The sequence below is a fragment of the Rhinoraja longicauda genome, chromosome 19 (assembly GCF_053455715.1).
Source record: "Rhinoraja longicauda isolate Sanriku21f chromosome 19, sRhiLon1.1, whole genome shotgun sequence".
Classification (NCBI taxonomy): domain Eukaryota; kingdom Metazoa; phylum Chordata; class Chondrichthyes; order Rajiformes; family Arhynchobatidae; genus Rhinoraja; species Rhinoraja longicauda.
In genome coordinates this window covers 21,407,415-21,427,905 of record NC_135971.1, presented here as the reverse complement: position 1 = coordinate 21,427,905, position 20,491 = coordinate 21,407,415, and the positions used below count along the sequence as shown (strand labels likewise).

The 20,491-nt window shown below is 49.3% G+C and overlaps 1 protein-coding gene across 1 annotated transcript; it reads right to left on the bottom strand.

Annotated features, from left to right (window-relative positions):
- Positions 1-218: 218 nt before the first annotated feature.
- On the bottom strand, positions 219-20,218 carry LOC144602727 (protein CutA homolog). The gene is made up of 5 exons (XM_078415865.1): positions 20,037-20,218; positions 19,124-19,183; positions 10,716-10,761; positions 3,412-3,461; positions 219-1,774 (listed from the first exon to the last, which is right to left on the bottom strand). Exons 1-5 carry the CDS (start codon positions 20,201-20,203, stop codon positions 1,675-1,677), a joined length of 423 nt encoding a protein of 140 aa, XP_078271991.1. The 5' UTR covers positions 20,204-20,218; the 3' UTR covers positions 219-1,674.
- Between the last annotated feature and the right edge of the window lie 273 nt (positions 20,219-20,491).

The window sequence follows — 20,491 nt, the reverse complement described above, 5'->3', positions numbered from 1 at the left end:
GATCAGCCGAGAAGGTTGTTGTTGGCTGCAACCTCCCTCCCCATTGACGAACTGTACACTGCAAGGGCCAGGAAGCGAGCGGGCAAGATCATCTCTGACCCCTCTCACCCTGGCCACAAACTCTTTGAAGCACTTCCCTCTGGAAGGCGACTCCGGACTGTCAAAGCAGCCACAGCTTGTTTTTCCGCGTGTACTACTCAACAACCAAAAGTCTGTCGTCTCTATTTGCTCTGGTTTATTTCACTCACATGTTTAAACTGTAACGATGTATTCTTAATGTTTTATGCTTTATTCTTAATTGTTTGCGGTATGTTCGTGTTGTTACTTGCAAGCGGAGCACAAAGGCACATTCCTTTAATGTGTACATACTTGGCCAATAAACTTATTCATTAATTCACTCATTCATTCACTCATTCATTCATTCACTCATTCATTCATTCATTCATTCATTCATTCATTCATTCATTCATTCATTCATTCATTCACTCACTCATTCATTCATTCACTCATTCATTCATTCACTCATTCATTCATTCACTCATTAATTCATTTGGTGTTGTCATTTGTGAGTGGAGCACAAAGGCACATTCCTTGTATGTGCACATACTTGGCCAATAAACTTATTCATTCATTCATTCATTCATTCATTCATTCATTCATTCATTCATTCTTAATTGTTTGCGGTATGTTCGTGTTGTTACTTGCAAGCGGAGCACAAAGGCACATTCCTTTAATGTGTACATACTTGGCCAATAAACTTATTCATTCATTCACTCATTCATTCACTCATTCATTCATTCACTCATTCATTCATTCATTCATTCATTCATTCATTCATTCACTCATTCATTCATTCACTCACTCATTCATTCACTCATTCATTCATTCACTCATTTACTCATTCATTCACTCATTTACTCATTCATTCACCCGTGCATTCACTCATTTACTCATTCATTCACTCATTTACTCATTCATTCATTCATTCATTCACTCATTCACTCGTTCACTCGTTCATTCATTCGTTCATTCCTTCATTCATTCGTTTATTAATTCATTCATTCACTCATTAATTAATTAATTCATTCATTCATTCATTCATTCATTCATTCACTCATTCATTCATTCACTCATTCACTCATTCATTCACTCATTCATTTACTCATTCATTTACTCATTCATTCCCTCATTCATTCACTCATTCACTCATTCATTCACTCATTCCCTCATTCATTCACTCATTCATTCATTCATTCATTCAGAAGGGCAGTGTGGATGGACAAGGTGCAGGAAGCAAGAAGGTTTTAACTCAGAGATTGGTCAAGGCACCATCCACAGGGTTAGTGAGGCACTCATGCTCGACAGGGAGGGAGCGGGCTGTAACACTGCTCCCAGCCGATCCCTCCCGCGTCACTGACTGTAGCTTGGCGGCCTCGTCGATCAGTGCGCGACAGAGGGGCCCTTCCCATTCTCAGGGGGCTCGTTGCAGCTGCAGTGTGTACGAAGGGGAAAACCAATTCGAAGCACCAAAGGCTTTGGGGAGGGGAGGAAATTCGAGGGCGGCTGCTGGGGGGAAGGGGAGGCAGGTGGACGGTCCAGATGCAAAGCCAGGACAACACGGCCTCGGTGGCAAGTCCCCAGTTTGGACAGCGCCCGCCTCTGCTGGTCACAGGCTTACTCTGGGACCGTCTCGCTCAGCCATTTCATGTACGGCGGGTTTCCCTGGTCGATCGGCAGACTGATAACCTCGGCCACGTCATACGGGTGGACTGATCTGGCAGGAGAGAGAGAGAGAGAGAGAACCACAATTATCACTAGTCGGAAACAAAAACTGCAGATGGTGGTTTCATAGAAACATAGAAAGTAGGTGCAGGAGTAGGCCATTCGGCCCTTCGAGCCTGCACCGCCATTCAATATGATCATGGCTGATCATCCAGCTCAGTATCCCGAGCCTGCCTTCTCTCCATACCCCCTGATCCCTTTAGCCACAAGGGCCACATCTAACTCCCTCTTAAATATAGCCAATGAACTGGCCTCAACTACCTTCTGTGGCAGAGAATTCCACAGATTCACCACTCTCTGTGTGAAAAAAAACTCTCATCTCGGTCCTAAAAGACTTCCCCCTTATCCTTAAGCTGTGACCCCTTGTTCTGGACTCCCCCAACATCGGGAACAATCTTCCCGCATCTAGCCTGTCCAACCCCTTAAGAATTTTATATGTTTCAATAAGATCCCCCCTCAGTCTTCTAAATTCCAGCGAGTATAAGCCTAGTCTATCCAGTCTTTCTTCATATGAAAGTCCTGCCATCCCAGGGATCAATCTGGTGAACCTTCTCTGTACTCCCTCTAAGGCTAGAATGTCTTTCCTCAGATTAGGAGACCAAAACTGTACACAATACTCCAGGTGCGGTCTCACCAAGGCCCTGTACAACTGCAGTAGAACCTCCCTGCTCCTATACTCAAATCCTCCTATACTCAAATCAGATAGACACAAAAAACTGGGGTAACTCAGGCAGCATCTCGGGAGAGAAGGAATGGGTGACATTTCGAGTCGAGGCCCTTATTTATCACCACAAACACACAGTCGCCCACGTCTTCCCTACCTCTCCCCCTCCCTCCCCTCTTCAACAAAGTCAAACCCCCAAGGGCATTAACATTGTGCGAGGCATAAATAGGGTAGACAGGCAGAATCTTTTTTCCCAGGGTGTCGTTTAGAGAGATACAGCGCGGAAACCGGCCCTTCGGCCCACCGGGTCCGCGCCGCCCAGCGATCCCCGCACATTAACACTATCCTACGCCCACCAGGGGCAATTTTTACATTTACCAAGCCAGTTAACCTGCAAACCTGCACGTCTTTGGAGTGTGGGAGGAAACCGAAGACCTCGGAGAAAACCCACGCAGGTCACGGGGAGAACGTACAAACTCTGTAAAGACGGCGCCCGTAGTCAGGATCGAACCCGAGTCTCCGGCGCTGCATTCGCTGTAAGGCGGCAACTCTACCGCTGCGCCACCGTGCCGCCGTTCTTGTTCCTCTGGTATCTTTGGTTTACATCCCAGTGGTATGATTATTGATTTCTCTACCTTCAAGTAACCCTTGCATTCCCCCCCCCCTCTCTCCATCCCTCCCCCACCCCGAGATGCACCAGCATCTCGTTCTCACCCGGCAAACAGCCAACTTTTATCCTTCATTCATTGTTCTATACCTCTCTCCGTCACCGTCTATAGCTCCCGTTTCACTTTCCCGTGACTTTCAGTCTGAGGAAGGGTCTCGACCCAAAACGTCACCCATTCCTTCCCTCCAGAGGCGCTGCCTGACCCGCTGAGTTGCTCCAGCTTTTTGTGTCTGTCTTCGGTTTAAACCAGCTTCCTGCACGATAAAACACTCTTGACCCTTGGTGTTTCTTTACTCACCGAACGTATGCCGCTAAATCGCTGACTTTGCTGGTTCGCGTTTTAATCATCTGTTCACAAGACAGAAACAAAAGGACTAATTATTCAATAGACAATAGACAATAGGTGCAGGAGTAGGCCATTCGGCCCTTCGAGCCAGCACCGCCATTCAATGTGATCATGTCTGATCATTCTCAATCAGTACCCCGTTCCTGCCTTCTCCCCATACCCCCTGACTCCGCTATCCTTAATACAATACAATATATCTTTATTGTCATTGTACAGGGGGGTACAACGAGATTGGGAATGCGCCTCCCATACGATGCAATAATTTAATTAGCTCATCAGTATTAATTTAAACAACCCAATGAAACAAATTGTAACAGTATTAAAACAGAATAAAGTGCAAGTAGATCTGTGCCGGTTCTCTGTGCGATGTGACCATCCGGCTCAGCAGGACCGGTTCATATCAGCTATGGCCCTGGGGATGAAGCTGTTCCTGAGTCTGGAGGTGCGGGTGTAGAAGGCTTTGTATCGTCTGCCCGATGAAAGGAGCTCGAACAGACTGTTGCAGGGGTGTGAGGTGTCTTTGTGGATGCTGGTGGCTTTTCTGAGGCATCGTGTGTTGTAGATGCCCGCTAAGAGCTCTATCTAGCTCTCTCTTGAACGCATTCAGAGAATTGGACTCCACTGCCTTCTGAGGCAGAGAATTCCACAGATTCACAACTCTCTGACTGAAAAAAGGTTTTCCTCATCTCAGTTCTAAATGGCCGACCCCTTATTCTTAAACTGTGTGGCCCCTTGTTCTGGACTCCCCCAACATTGGGAACACGTTTCCTGCCTCTAATGTGTCCAACCCCTTAATAATCTTATACGTTTCGATAAGATATTCTGAAGAAATGCATGCACATTTTACCCGAGGTCCTTCCGAGTCTCACTGACGTCAGGCAAAGGGATACAGGGAGGTTGGGATGCCTGATGAGGCTTAACAATTCCCTCGGGAAAACAATGTTAAAGGAGGAGATGCAACAAATCCACCACCTCTAAGTCAGTAAGTCGCAGGTTCAAGCACGCTCCAGAGACTTCACTAGACTTTGCTCACAGACTCACATTCCTGTTTGGACATAGACTGCTCGAGTGACTCAGGGAGTCAGGCAGCATCTCTGGAAAAAACAAAAAAAGTGACTTTCAGGGTCAGGACCCTTCAGATTCAAGAAGGGTCCAATCTGATTGTTCACCCGACCGCAACGTGTGGCTCTCGATGTTCTCTTCCGCAGCCAACAATGGACCATTGTGGGCCCCACCTTTCCTGGGTCATTGGTGCCGGCTTTGATTTGTTCCGTACAAATTTCATGCCTCTAGTTTCCCTCTCCCCGGACTCTCAGTCTGAAGAAGGGTCCCGACCCGCAACGTCACCCATCCTTTTTCTCCAGAGACGCTGCCTGTCCCGCTGAGTTAACCCTTTGCTTTGTGTCTATCTTCGGTATAAACCAGCATCTGCAGTTGTTTTTATTACATTCCTGTTTAGTTGGGTGCTCGTAAAACTACAGACAAGTTGGGAAGAAGTAGAGCTCTCCTCTGTACTCTAGCTACGACAGTCAGGCCCTCTCGAAGCTCTAAAGACACACACAAAATGCTGGAGTAACTCAGCGGGACAGGCAGCATCTCTGGAGGGAAGGAATGGGTGACGTTTCGGGTCGACACCCTTCCTCAGACTGTCTGAAGAAGGGGCCTTGACCCAAAGCGTCACCCATTGACTCTGAAGAAGGGTCTCGACCCGAAGCGTGACAATAAACTAAACTGAACTAACAGACAAAGTTTCAGGTCGGGACCCTTCTTCAGATTCTGTACAGATTTTGGACTATTTTTCTGTATTAATACAGCACATGTTCTTTAAATGCTCAGGAAGCTTAATCTAATTCTAATAAACCAGGCATGACTTCCACGGTGAATGGCAGGGGCCTGGAGAGTGTTTAGTTTAGTTTAGAGATACAGCGCGGAAACAGGCCCTTCGGCCCACCGAGTCCGTACCGACCAGCGATCCCCGCACACTGAGCACCATCCTACACACAAGGGACAATTTACAATACTAACTGAAGCCAATAGACAATAGACAATAGGTGCAGGAGGAGGCCATTCAGCCCTTCGAGCCAGCACCGCCATTCAATGTGATCATGGCTGATCATTCTCAATCGGTATCCCGTTCCTGCCTTCTCCCCATACCCCCTGACTCCGCTATCCTTAAGAGCTCTATCTAGCTCTCTCTTGAATGCATTCAGAGAATTGGCCTCCACTGCCTTCTGAGGCAGAGAATTCCAGTTTTACAACTCTCTGACTGAAAAAGTTTTTCCTCATCTCCGTTCTAAATGGCCTACCCCTTATTCTTAAACTGTGTGGCCCTGGTTCTGGACTCCCCCAACATTGGGAACATGTTTCCTGCCTCTAACGTGTCCAACCCCTTAATAATCTGATACGTTTCGATAAGATCCCCTCTCATCCTTCTAAATTTCAGTGTACACAAGCCTAGTCACTCCAGCCTTTCAACATACGACAGTCCCGCCATTCCGGGAATTAACCTAGTAAACCTACACTGTACGCCCTCAATAGCAAGAATATCCTTCCTCAAATTTGGAGACCAAAACTGCACACAGTACTCCAGGTGCGGTCTCACTAGGGCCCTGTACAACTGCAGAAGGACCTCTTTGCTCCTATACTCAACTCCTCTTGTTATGAAGGCCAACATTCCATAGGCTTTCTTCACTGCCTGCTGTACCTGCATGCTTCCTTTCAGTGACTGATGCACTAGTACACCCAGATCTCGTTGTACGTCCTCTTTTCCTAACTTGACACCATTCAGATAATACTCTGCCTTCCTATTCTTACCATCAGTCTGAAGAAGGGTCTCGACCCGAAACGTCGCCCATTCCTTCTCTCCCGAGATGCTGAGTTACTCCAGCATTTTGTGAATAAATACCTTCGATTTGTGCCAGCATCTGCAGTTATTTTCTTATACCAAAGTGGATAACCTCACGCTTATCCACATTAAACTGCATCTGCCATGCATCCGCCCACTCACACAACCCGGCCAAGTCACCCTGCAACCTCATAGTATCTTCCTCACAGTTCACACTGCCACCCAGCTTTGTGTCACCTGCAACTTTGCGAATGGTACTTTTAATCCCTTCATTTCATCTCCCTTGCAATATTCTCACTTTCATTTAACTGCTGCTTTCACAGGTCTGAGCTTGTGAGCTCGAACAGGCAAGTGAATGAGGTAAAATAGCCGAGCATTTGCACCAGGCGAACAGCGGGGGTCAAAAAATTGGAACATCTTCGAAAATTTACACACAAAATGACCGGTTTCAAGCCTCTTTTAGTGCATTTCAAAGTAAAAACGGACATAACAAAATAACCTGAATATGTCAATAGACAATAGACAATAGGTGCAGGAGGAGGCCATTCGGCCCTTCGAGCCTGTACGCACCGCCATTCAATGTGATCATGGCTGATCATTCTCAATCAGTACCCCGTTCCTGCCTTCTCCCCATACCCCCTGACTCCGCTATCCTTAAGAGCTCTATCTAGCTCTCTCTTGAATGCATTCAGAGAATTGGCCTATATGACACCGATTTCAATGAAACTTCTTCCATTGGCACCAAAGGGACGACGGTGAGTAAGGTGGGCCTAAAATTGCCGCTCTATCGTGCACCGTTTTGGCTGTAGTTCAGGAACAAACAAACAAACAAACAAACAAACAAGAGTTTTAGTATATAAATTAATTAAGAGAGGGGATTAAAATATGAAACACAGCAGAAAAGCCAATTACCACCTTTTTGGGCTGATTATCAATTAACGTGCAAATTTACTTCAAAATGTTATTAGTGTACAGTGACATATTCATGTTATTTTGTAATGTCTGTTTTTACTTTGAAATGCACTAAAAGGTGCTTGAAACTGATCATTTTGAGCATGGATTTTGACCCTCTTTACACAAGCGTTCAGATCTTTTCCTCTTTTTTTTGAAGTGCAAGATTATATAACTAAATTAATTAAAATCATTAAAATGTTACTCGCTTACAGTGACATGACGAAGGATATTCTTGCTATTGAGGGCGTGCAGCGTAGGTTTACTAGGTTAAATTCTGTGGAATTCTCTGCCTCAGTGGAGGCCAATTCTCTGAATGCATCCAAGAGAGAGCTAGATAGAGCTCTTAATGATAGCGGAGTCAGGGGGTATGGGGGAGAAGGCAGGAACGGGGTACTGATTGAGAATGATCACCCATGATCACATTGAATGGCGGCGCTGTCCTCGAAGGGCCGAATGGCCTCCTCCTGCACCTATTGTCTATTGTCTATAACAAAGAAGGCCCGCCAGCGGCTCTTTTCCCTGAGAAGACGGAGAGAGTTTGGCACGAACGCCAGCATCCTCACAAACTTCTACAGATGCACCATCGAGAGCCTGCTGACGGGCTGCATTACAGTCTGGTACGGGAACTGTTCTGCCCACAGCCACGAATCACCGCAGAGAGTGGGGAAGACGGCACAGCACATCACTGGCAACTGTCTCCCGGCCGTTCAGGACATTTTCTACCGGCGGTGCCTGCGGAAGGCACGCAGCGTCATCAAGGACCACAGCCACCCAGCACGCAGGCTGTTCCCCTTGTTACCGTCAGGCAGACGATACAGGAACATGGCTGCGCGTACCACCAGACTTAAGAACAGTTTCTACCATCAGGCCATCAGGCTTCTGAGCTCATAAACACATTCCAAATCATATAGTATAAGACAATAACTGCAGATGCTGGTACAAATCGAAGGTATTTATTCACAAAATGCTGGAGTAACTCAGCGGGTCAGGCAGCATTTCAGGAGAGAAGGAATGGGCGACGTTTCGGGTCGAGACCCTTCTTCAGACTGATGTCGGGGGGGGGGCGGGACAAAGGAAGGATATAGGTGGAGACAGGAAGATAGAGGGAGATCTGGGAAGGGGGAGGGGAAGAGAGGGACAGAGGAGCTATCTAAAGTTGGAGAAGTCGATGTTCATACCACTGGGCTGCAAGCTGCCCAGGCGAAATATGAGGTGCTGTTCCTCCAATTTGCGCTGGGCCTCACTATGGCACTGGAGGAGGCCCATGACAGAAAGGTCAGACTGGGAATGGGAGGGGGTGTTGAAGTGCTCAGCCACCGGGAGACCAGTTTGGACAACGCGGACCGAGCGCAGGTGTTGAGCGAAGCGATCGCCGAGCCTGCGCTTGGATTCGCCGATGTAAATAAGTTGACATCTAGAACAGCGGATGCAATAGATGAGGTTGGAGGAGGTGCAGGTGAACCTCTGTCTCACCTGGAAAGACTGTTTGGGTCCTTGGATGGAGTTGAGGGGGGAGGTAAAGGGACAGGTGTTGCATCTCGTGCGGTTGCAGGGGAAAGTGCCCGGTGATGGGGTGGTTTGGGTAGGAAGGGACGAGTGGACCAGGGAGTTACAGAGGGAACGGTCTCTGCGGAACGCAGAAAGGGGAGGGGATGGGAAGATGTGGCCAGTGGTGGGGTCCCGTTGTAGGTGACGGAAATGTTGGTGGATGATTTGTTGGATCCGCTGGCTGGTGGGGTGGAAGGTGAGAACGAGGGGGATTCTGTCCTTGTTGCGAGTGGGGGGAGGGGGAGCAATAATGGAGCTGCGGGATGTAGAAGAGACCCTAGTGAGAGCCTCATCTACAATGGAGGAGGGGAAGCCCCGTTTCCTGAAGAACGAGGACATCTCTGAAGCCCTAGTGTGAAACACCTCATCCCGGGCGCAGATGCGGCGTAGACGGAGGAATTGGGAGATGGGGATAGACTTTTTGCAGGGGACCGGGTGGCAAGAAGTGTAGTCCAAATAGCTGTGTCCAGATAGATATGTTCCAAATCATATATGTTGATTATTTTTAATACTGTCCTTTTACCTATTTTTAATATTGTCTTTTTACCTTACTAATATCATTTTTTAATCTTATTTATCCTTAGAATATTACTGCTGAGGTGACCCGTTGTCTTGTCAAATACATTTCATTGTACCGTTGACCCAGTGCCAACCTACATATGACAAATAAAATTTATTATTATTATAAGTGATAGGAGTAGAATTAGGCCATTCGGCCCATCAAGTCTACTCCGCCATTCAATCATGGCCGATCTATCTCTCCCTCCCAACCCCATTCTCCTGCCTTCACCCCACAACCCCTGACACCCGCACTAATCAAGTATCTAACAATCTGTGCCCTAAATATCCACTGACTTAGACAATAGACAATAGACAATAGGTGCAGGAGTAGGCCATTCAGCCCTTCGAGCCAGCACCGCCATTCAATGCGATCATGGCTGATCACTCTCAATCAGTACCCCGTTCCTGCCTTCTCCCCATACCCCCTCACTCCGCTATCCTTAAGAGCTCTATCCAGCTCTCTCTTGAAAGCATCCAACGAACTGGCCTCCACTGCCTTCTGAGGCAGAGAATTCCACACCTTCACCACTCTCTGACTGAAAAGGTTCTTCCTCATCTCCGTTCTAAATGGCCTACCCCTTATTCTTAAACTGTGGCCCCTTGTTCTGGACTCCCCCAACATTGGGAACATGTTTCCTGCCTCTGATGTGTCCAATCCCCTAATTATCTTATATGTTTCAATAAGATACCCCCTCATCCTTCTAAATTCCAGTGTATACAAGCCTAATTGCTCCAGCCTTTCAACATACGACAGTCCCGCCATTCCGGGAATTAACCTAGTGAACCTACGCTGCACGCCCTCAATAGCAAGAATATCCTTCCTCAAATTTGGAGACCAAAACTGCACACAGTACTCCAGATGCGGTCTCACTAGGGCCCTGTACAACTGCAGAAGGACCTCTTTGCTCCTATACTCAACTCCTCTTGTTATGAAGGCCAACATTCCATTGGCTTTCTTCACTGCACCTTGGCCTCCACAGCCTTCTGTGGCAAAGACTTCCACAGATTCACCACCCTCTGACTAAAGAAATTCCTCCTCATCTCCTTCCTAAAAGAACGTCCTTTAATTCAGAGGCTGTGCCCTCTGGTCCTAGACTCTCCCACCAGTGGAAACATCCTCTCCACATCCACTCTATCCAGGCCGCTCACTATTCCGTACGTTTCGACGAGGTCCCCCCTCATCCTTCTAAACTCCAGCGAGTACAGGCCCAGTGCCGACAAACGCTCATCATGTGTTAACCCACTCGTTCCTGGGATCGTTCTCGTGAACCTCCTCTGGACCGGTTCACAGAGTCCAAGGTATATACTAGGATTTGACGTGGGGACATGATGGGGTTGGAAAACTCACAAGTAAAACTTCATTGTCCTCTTCAATCTTTCCTTCCCATTGGTATCTGCAAGATAAAAAAACAAGGAGATTTACACATCACATCCACATGCACGCCAGCAACGCGCTCTCTGAAAGTGACTCAAGCATGAGCACATTCACGTTGTCCTGCAAGTCTGTTCAGGTGTGGACTCCTGTACAGTACATCGGCGAGACCAAGCGCAGGCTCGGAGATCGTTTCGCTGAACACCTCCGCTCAGTCCGCCTGAACCTACCTGATCTCCCGGTGGCTCAGCACTTCAACTCCCCCTCCCACTCCCACACTGACCTCTCTGTCCTGGGCCTCCTCCACTGTCAGAGTGAGGCCCAGCGCAAATTGGAGGAACGGCACCTCATATTTCGCTTGGGCAGCTTGCACCCCAGCGGTACGAACATTGACTTCTCCAACTTTAGATGGTTCCTCTTTCCCTCTCCTCCCATCCCCCTTCCCAGTTCTCCCTCTATCTTCCTGTCTCCACCTATATCCTTCCTTTGTCCCGCCCCCCCCCTGACATCAGTCTGAAGAAGGGTCTCGACCCGAAACGTCACCCATTCCCTCTGTAGAGATACAGCGCAGAAACAGGCCCTTCGGCCCACCGGGTCCGCGCCGCCCAGCGATCCCCGCACACACTAACACTATCCTACACCCACTAGGGACAATTTTTACATTTGCCCAGCCAATCAACCTACATACCTGTACGTCTTTGGAGTGTGGGAGGAAACCGAAGATCTTGGAGAAAACCCACGCAGGTCACGGGGAGAACGTACAGACAGCACCCGTAGTCAGGATCGAACCCAGGTCTCCGGCGCTGCATTCGCTGTAAAGCAGCAACTCTACCGCTGTGTCACGTATAAGATTATTAAGGGATTGGACACGCTAGAGGCAGGAAACATGTTCCCAATGTTGGGTGAGTCCAGAACCAGGGGCCGCAACTCTACCATTGATTAAGTTTAGATTTAGATTTAGATTTAGAGGTACAGCGCAGAAACAGGCCCTTCGGCCCACCGGGTCCGCGCCGCCCAGCGATCCCCGCACACACTAACACCATCCTACACCCACTAGGGACAATTTTTACATTTGCCCAGTCAATTAACCTACGAACCTGCACGTCTTTGGAGTGTGGGAGGAAACCGAAGATCTCGGAGAAAACCCACGCAGGTCACGGGGAGAACGTACAAAATCCGTACAGACGGCGCCCGTAGTCAGGATCGAACCTGAGTCTCCGGCGCTGCATTCGCTGTAAGGCGGCAACTCTACCGCTGCGCCACCGTGCCACCCTAACTTCTCTAACTTCAAGTAACCCTTGCTTTCCCTCTCTCTCCGTCCCCTCCCCCTTCCCAGTTATACGACCGTTCTGACAGCCCCCCTGATTACATTCTATCTCTGTTTGCTTTGTGGTCACCTTCTCCCACCTAACAATGATCTAGTCTACATTTTCCTTGAACTACGCCTCTTTTGATACCTCGTTTTCACACCTTACCCTTCCTTATCTCCGTGTCTCCCTCTCCCCCATCTCCTCGGTCTGAAGAAGGGTCTCGACCCGAAACGTCACCCATTGCTTCTCTCCAGAGATGCTGCCTGACCCGCTGAGTTGCTCCAGCGCTTTGTGTCTATCTTCGGTGTAAAGTAGGTATCTGTAGTTCCTTCCCACTCAAGGGGACTTCTGTTGAGAACAGTTTAAATCTGTGCTATGCACGAAATGCTGGAGTAACTCAGCGGGACAGGCAGCGCCTCTGGAGAGAAGGAATGGGTGATGTTTCAGGTCGAGGAAAACATCACTTCCTACACAGTCCTTCCAAACATCTGGCCCCTTAAAGTCATTCGACCGATGAGACCTTAGAGGCAAGTGGTGCCCCTCCAATAGACAATGGACAATAGGTGCAGGAGGAGGCCATTCGGCCCTTCGAGCCTGTACGCACCGCCTTTCACTGTGAACATGGCTGATCATTCCCAATCAGTACCCCGTTCCTGCCTTCTCCCCATACCCCCTGACTCCGCTATCCTTAAGAGCTCTATCCAGCTCTCTCTTGAATGCATTCAGAGAATTGGCCTCCACTGCCTTCTGAGGCAGAGAATTCCACAGATTCACAACTATCTGACTGAAAAGGTTTTTCCTCATCTCAGTTCTAAATGGCCTGCCCCTTATTCTTAAACTGTGTGGCCCCTGGTTCTGGACTCCCCCCAACATTGGGAACATGTTTCCTGCCTCTAACGTGTCCAACCCCTTAATAATCTTATACGTTTCGATAAGATCTCCTCTCATCCTTCTAAATTCCAGTGTATACAAGCCTAGTCGCTCCAGTCTTTCAACGTATGACAGTCCCGCCATTCCGGGAATTAACCTAGTAAACCTACGCTGCACGCCCTCAATAGCAAGAATAGGGTTGGGACAAAAGCTCCAGACAAGGCATATTCTGGGTCACTGCAGACATGAGGCCTTTCAGGTGGGACATTATGCGGAGATCACATCCTCATAAAGTGACAGGAGCAGAATTAGGCCAATCGGCCCATCAAGTATGCTCTGCCATTCAATAATGGCTGATCTCTCTCTCCCTCCTAACCCCATTCTCTTGCCTTCTCCCCGTAACCCCTGACACACCCGCACTAATCAACAATCTACCTCATCCCTGCGTTAAAAATATCCACTGACTTGGCCTCCACAGCCGTCTGTGGCAAAGAATATCACAGATTCACCACCCTCTGACTAAAGAAATTCCTCCTCATCTCCTTCCTGAAGGAACGTCCTTTAATTCTGAGGCTGTGCCCTCTGGTCCGAGACTCTCCCACTAGTGGAAACATCCTCTCCACATCCACTCTATCCAGGCCGCTCACTGTTCATTATCTTCACTCAACTGGAGGTGAAGCCGCTACTCCCACCATCAGTCTGAAGAAGGGTCTCGACCCGAAACGTCACCCATTCCTTCTCTCCAGAAATGCTGCCTGTCCCGCTGAGTTACTCCAGCATTTTGTGTCTGCCCGGAAGGACAAGGTGACCATCGTATGGGAATGCCTATCCCTGCAGCACGGTGGCGCAGTGGTAGAGTCGCTGCCTCAAGGCGCCGGATACCCGGGTTCCATCCCGACTACGGGTGCTGTCTGTACAGAGTTTGCACGTTCTCCCCGTGACCTGCGTGGGTTTTCTCCGGGTTTCTAGATTTTTTTTTTGATTTTAGAGATACCGCGCGGAAACAGGCCCTTCGGCCCACCGAGTCCGCGCCGCCCAGCGATCCCCGCGCACTAACACTATCCTACACACACTAGGGACAATCTTTACATTTACCCAGTCAATTAACCTACATTCTCGTCCCGAAACGTCACCCATTCCTTCTCTCCTGAGATGCTGCCTGACCCGCTGAGTTACTCCAGCATTTTGCTAAATAAATACCTTCGATTTGTACCGGCATCTGCAGTTATTTTCTTATATTTAACCGACAAACCCGCACGTCTTTGGAGTGTGGGATGAAACCGAAGATCTCGGAGAAAACCCACGCAGGTCACGGGGAGAACGTACAAACTCCGTACAGACGGCGCCCGTAGTCAGGATCGAACCTGAGTCTCCGGCGCTGCATTCGCTGTAAGGCAGCAACTCTACCACTGCGCCACCGTGACCGCCGCCCACACTCCAACACACTTTTTTTCTTTTTTAAAAAAAATCAAAAATATTTATTCAAATATTAAAATATGTACAATACAATAAAACCAAAACAGAACCCAGCACCAGAATACTATACAAACAAATATACCAATTGAAACTATTATACAATTATATTACAATCCCCATCCAGGATGCATCCAATCCCCCGCGGTGCCCAGCGGTCCCGGAAATCCCCCAGGGTGCCCGTGGACAGCGCGTAGTCCCTCTCTAACGCCACCCGGGCGCGGATGCAAACCCGGAAAAGGGGTAGGGCAGCCGGCTCGGGCAGAGCTCTCTTCCGCCTCGCACCTTGACTCGCGGGCGGCCATCTTGGCCAGGCCCAGGAGCAACCCAACCAGGACATCTTCGGCCCTGCCCTCTCCCCTACGCACAGGGTGTCCAAAGATGAGGGTGGTGGGCGTGAAGTGCAGCCAGAAGGCGAGGAGCAGCCCCTTTAGATATTGGAACAGGGGCTGCAACCTCACACACTCCGTGTACACGTGGAACACAGACTCACACACTCCATGTACACGTGGAACACAGACTCACACACTCCATGTACACGTGGAACACAGACTCAGACACTCCATGTACACGTGGAACACGGACTCACACACTCCATGTACACGTGGAACACAGACTCACACACTCCATGTACACGTGAAACACAGACTCACACACTCCATGTACACGTGGAACACAGACTCTTCCAACCCGCAAAAGTGGCGGGCGGCTGGCGAGTCTGTGAACCGCGCGAGGAACAGGTTGCAGGGGACTCCTCGGTGCAATACCCTCCACCCCCAGGTCCCCGATGGAGAGGGGCAGAATCCCTGCGTAGTGGGACCCCCACCGCGGGGGCCCCCTCGACACCGGAAGGCAACACCGACCACACTGCAGGTTTGCAGGTTAACCAGCTTCTGCAAATGGCCGCTAGATTGTAAGATTGAACTGTTGTGGGCGGGGATGGCTGGCTGGCTGGCGCAGTCCCAGTGGACCGATGTCCCGTTTCCACGCTGTGTCTCTAAACTAGACTACGCCTCAGGACTTCCTTCCAACAACTAAACACTCTTATCAGTCGCTCCTATTGTAAGCGCTGGGTCAGAACCTTGAACCTGCTGCACTGTGGGACTGCCTTTACAATAGACAATAGACAATAGGTGCAGGAGGAGGCCATTCGGCCCTTCGAGCCTGTACGCACCGCCATTCAATGTGATCATGGCTGGTCATTCTCAATCAGTACCCCGTTCCTGCCTTCTCCCCATACCCCTGTTGTGATATTGCTGTGACTACTTTGTGTATCCAAGAACTACTTTGTATGGCTGTGTATATAAGTGATGGGTGTGATTAGGCGGTCACTCTGGATGCAGGTGGCCACGGAATAAACAGCCTGGAGTTGAGCTCCAGCAATGTAACCTTTTTACACAAGTGTACTTGTGGTCCTTCCAGAGTCACCAAAGGTACAACAGGTACCGGACCACGAAGTACAACAACCCCCTGACTCCGCTATCCTTAAGAGCTCTATCCAACTCTCTCTTGAATGCATTCAGAGAATTGGCCTCCACTGCCTTCTGAGGCAGAGAATTCCACAGATTCACAACTCTCTGACTGAAAAAGTTTTTCCTCATCTCCGTTCTAAATGGCCGACCCCTTATTCTTAAACTGGGTGGCCCCTGGTTCTGGACTCCCCCAACATCGGGAACATGTTTCCTGCCTCAAACGTGTCCACGCCTTTACCACACATCCTGCAGCAGTTTAAAAATACCTTTGTAAAGGCAAATAGGCGGCGATCCGACATTCTGACAGGAAGAACAGTCCCACCTTAATAATTCCAAAATTCCAAATTCATGGAATTCTGAACAATGCTTATCCATAAACAAATGTCATGAAAGCAGATTTAGTGCCTATTTTTATTCATCAGAACGTTAGACACATTAAAAATTAAATCAGGCAAGTTTAATTCTTGCTTATTCTTGCTATTGAGGGCGTGCAGCGTAGGTTTACCAGGTTAATTCCCGGAATGGCGGGACTGTCATATGTTGAAAGACTGGAGCGACTAGGCTTGTATACACTGGAATTTAGAAGGATGAGAGGGGATCTTATCGAAACGTATAAGATTATTAAGGGGTTGGACACGTTAGAGGCAGGAAACATGTTCCCAATGTTGGGGGAGTCCAGAAGCAGGGGCCACAGTTTAAGAATAAGGGGTCGGCCATTTAGAACGGAGATGAGGAAAAACCTTTTCAGTCAGAGAGTTGTGAATCTGTGGAATTCTCTGCCTCAGAGGGCAGTGGAGGCCAATTCTCTGAATGCATTCAAGAGAGAGCTAGATAGAGCTCTTAAGGACAGCGGAGTCAGGGGGTACGGGGAGAAGGCAGGAACTGGGTACTGATTGGGAATGATCAGCCATGATCACATTGAATGGCGGTGCTGGCTTGAAGGGCTGAATGGCCTCCTCCTGCACCTATTGTCTATTGAAGGACAAACTGGATGTCAGTTTAGATCAGTTTAGTTTATTGTCATGTGTGCTGAGGTACAGTGAAAAACTTTTGTTGCGTGCCAACCAGTCAGCGGAAAGACTATACATGATTCGCCACCAACACCATTGTCAAGTTTGCAGACGACACGACGGTGATCGGGCTGATCACCAATGGCGATGAAACAAACTACAGAGCGGAGGTGCAGAACCTGGCGGACTGGTGCTCTGATAACAACCTGCCCCTAAATACCACCAAGACCAAGGAGCTGATCGTCAACTTCCGTAGGTCACATAACGGGGAATATGCCCCGATCTCTATCAACGGGGACAGTGTGGAAAGAGTGTCCAGCTTCAAGTTTCTAAATCTTCTCGGTACTCTTTCCAGCTTGACAACATCTTTCCTATAACATGGTGCCCAGAACTGAACACAATACTCTAAATGCGGCCTCGCCAACGTCTTATACAACTGCAACATGACCTCCCAACTTCTATACTCAATACTCTGACCGATGAAGGCCAATGTGCCAAAAGCCTTTTTGACCACCTGCGACTGATGGAAACTTTGAAACATAGAAAATCGTTGCAGGAGGAGGCCATTCGGCCCTTCGAGCCAGGCACCGCCATTCAATATGATCACGGCTGATCATCCAAAATCAGTACCCCGTTCCTGCTTTCTCCCCATATCCCTTGATTCCGTTAGCCCTAAGAGCTAAATCTAACTCTCTCTTGATTACATCCAGTGAATCGGCCTCCACTGCCTTCTGTGGCAGGGAATTCCACAGAGTCACGACTCCACCTTCAAGGAACCTTGAACCTGCACTCCTCGAACCCTCTGCTCCACAACACTCCCCAGAGACCAGGTGGTCAAAAAGACTGGTGCTCGGATAACAACCTGTCCCTAAATACCACCAAGACCAAGGAGCTGATCATCAACTTCCGTAGGTCACATAACGGGGAATATGCCCCGATCTCTATCAACGGGGACAGTGTGGAGAGAGTGTCCAGCTTCAAGTTTCTGGGCACTCACATTTCGGAGGACCTAACATGGTCCAATAACACCGCTGCGCTGGTCAAGAAGGCACAGCAACGACTGTTCTACCTGAGAACACTGAAGAAGTCTGGTTTACCCCAACAGCTGCTGACGACCTTCTACCGCTGCACCATAGAGAGCATCCTAACCCATGGCATCCCTGTGTGGTACCTCAGCTGCACGGAGGCAGAGAGGAAAGCTCTTCAGCGGGTAGTCCGTAGAGCTCAGAGGACCATCGGAACACAGCTACCAGCCTTGGAGGGCATCTACAACACACGATGCCTCAGGAAAGCCACCACCATTACATCCCGCAGCTCCGCTCTTGCTCCCCCTCCCCCCATTCGTGACAAGGACAGAATCCCCCTCGTTCTCACCTTCCACCCCACCAGCCAGCGGATCCAACATATCATCCGCCAACATTTCCGTCACCTCCAACGGGACCCCACCACTGGCCACATCTTCCCATCCCCTCCCCTCTCTGCGTTCCGCAGAGACCGTTCTCTCCGTAACTCCCTGGTCCACTCGTCCCTTCCCACCCAAACCACCCCAACCCTGGACACTTTCCCCAGCAACCACACGAGATGCAACACCTGTCCCTTTACCTCCCCCCTCAACTCCATCCAAGGACCCACACAGTCTTTCCAGGTGAGACAGAGGTTCACCTGCACCTCCTCCAACCTCATCTATTGCATCCGCTGCTCCAGATGTCAACTTATTTACATCGGCGAAACCAAACGCAGGCTCGGCGATCGCTTCGCTCAACACTTTCGCTCAGTCCACCTTAACCAACCTGATCTCCCGGTGGCTGAGCACTTCAACTCACCCTCCCACTCCCGCACTGACCTTTCTGTCCTGGGCCTCCTCCAGTGCCATAGTGAGGCCCATCGCAAATTGGAGGAACAGCACCTCATATTTCGCCTGGGCAGCTTGCAGCCCAGTGGTATGAACATTGACTTCTCCAACTTTAGATAGTTCCTCTGTCCCTCTCTTCCCAGATCTCCCTCTATCTTCCTGTCTCCACCTATATCCTTCCTTTGTCCCGACCCCCTGACATCAGTCTGAAGAAGGGTCTCGACCCGAAACGTCGCCCATTCCTTCTCTCCCGAGATGCTGCCTGACCCGCTGAGTTACTCCAGCATTTTGTGAATCAAAAAAAAAAATTGGATGCAAGTGACTGTTTGCTCGCATGGTGTAAAGATGGTTCCCCTTGTCCTCTAACGGCGCGTATTCGATGCAAAGACTCACGTACATGGATGTTATCTGTGGGATGATGTTGACACAGGCAGCCAGTTGCTTCTGTACAGCGCCCCTAGAGGGTTTAAACAAAGCATGAAACTCAAAGTCTGCTGCACATGTCCACCAGGTGACAATAGGTGCAGGAGTACTTAATATAACACCGATTTCAATAAAACGACTTGCATTATCACGAAAGTGACGACGGTGAGCAAGGTGGGCCTAAAATTGTCGCGCTATCGCGTACCGTTTTCGCTGAAGTCCAGTCACAAACAAGATATTGAGGAAGGATATTCTTGCTATTGAGGGCGTGCAGCGTAGGTTTACTAGGTTCATTCCCGGAATGGCGGGACTGTCATATGTCGAAAGACTGGAGCGACTAGGCTTGCATACACTGGAGTTTAGAAGGATGAGAGGGGATCTTATCGAAACGTATAAGATTATTAGGGGGTTGGACACGTTAGAGGCAGTAAACATGTTCCCAATGTTGGGGGAGTCCAGCACCAGGGGCCACAGTTTAAGAATAAGGGGTAGGCCATTTAGAACTGAGATGAGGAAAAACTTTTTCAGTCAGAGAGTTGTGAACCTGTGGAATTCTCTGCCTCAGAAGGCAGTGGAGGCCAATTCTCTGAATGCATTCAAGAGAGAGCTAGATAGAGCTCTGAAGGATAGCGGAGTCAGGGGGTATGGGGAGAAGGCAGGAACGGGGTACTGATTGTGGATGATCAGCCATGATCACATTGAATGGCGGTGCTGGCTCGAAGGGCTGAATGGCCTACTCCTGCACCTATTGTCTATTGTCCTCCTTACAGATCTAGTATTCCCCATTGAAAATAAATTTGCATTGCTGTGTCGCTGGAGCTCTTACAGTGACATTGTCCACAGCTCAAACAATGAGGAAAGTTTCAGGACAAGAGCTGGTGTTTTACCGGGCGATTTTCTTGGCCTCCTCCATGTTGGGGCAGGTGACAAAAGCAGTAGAGTGCGTGCCGGGCACATAGGAAGAAGCCTCCATCGAGAGCAGTCGTAATCCTACGCTTCTCACGCCAGACAACATCAACAGAGCGAAAATAACAGCCTGCAAAACACAAGACATACTGGAGTCACAGAGCGATTCATCGTGGAAACAGGCCCTTTGGCCCTACCTGCCCACGCCGGCCAACATGTCCCAGCTACACTCGTCCCACTGGCTTGCACTTGGCCCATATCCCTCCACACCTGTCCGATCCATGTTGTCCATGTTGTCAAGGGCGGCACGGTGGCGCAGCGGTAGAGTTGCCGCCTTACAGCGAATGAAGCGCCGGAGACTCAGGTTCGATCCCGACTACGGGCGCCGTCTGTACGGAGTTTGCACGTTCTCCCCGTGACCTGAGTGGGTTTTCTC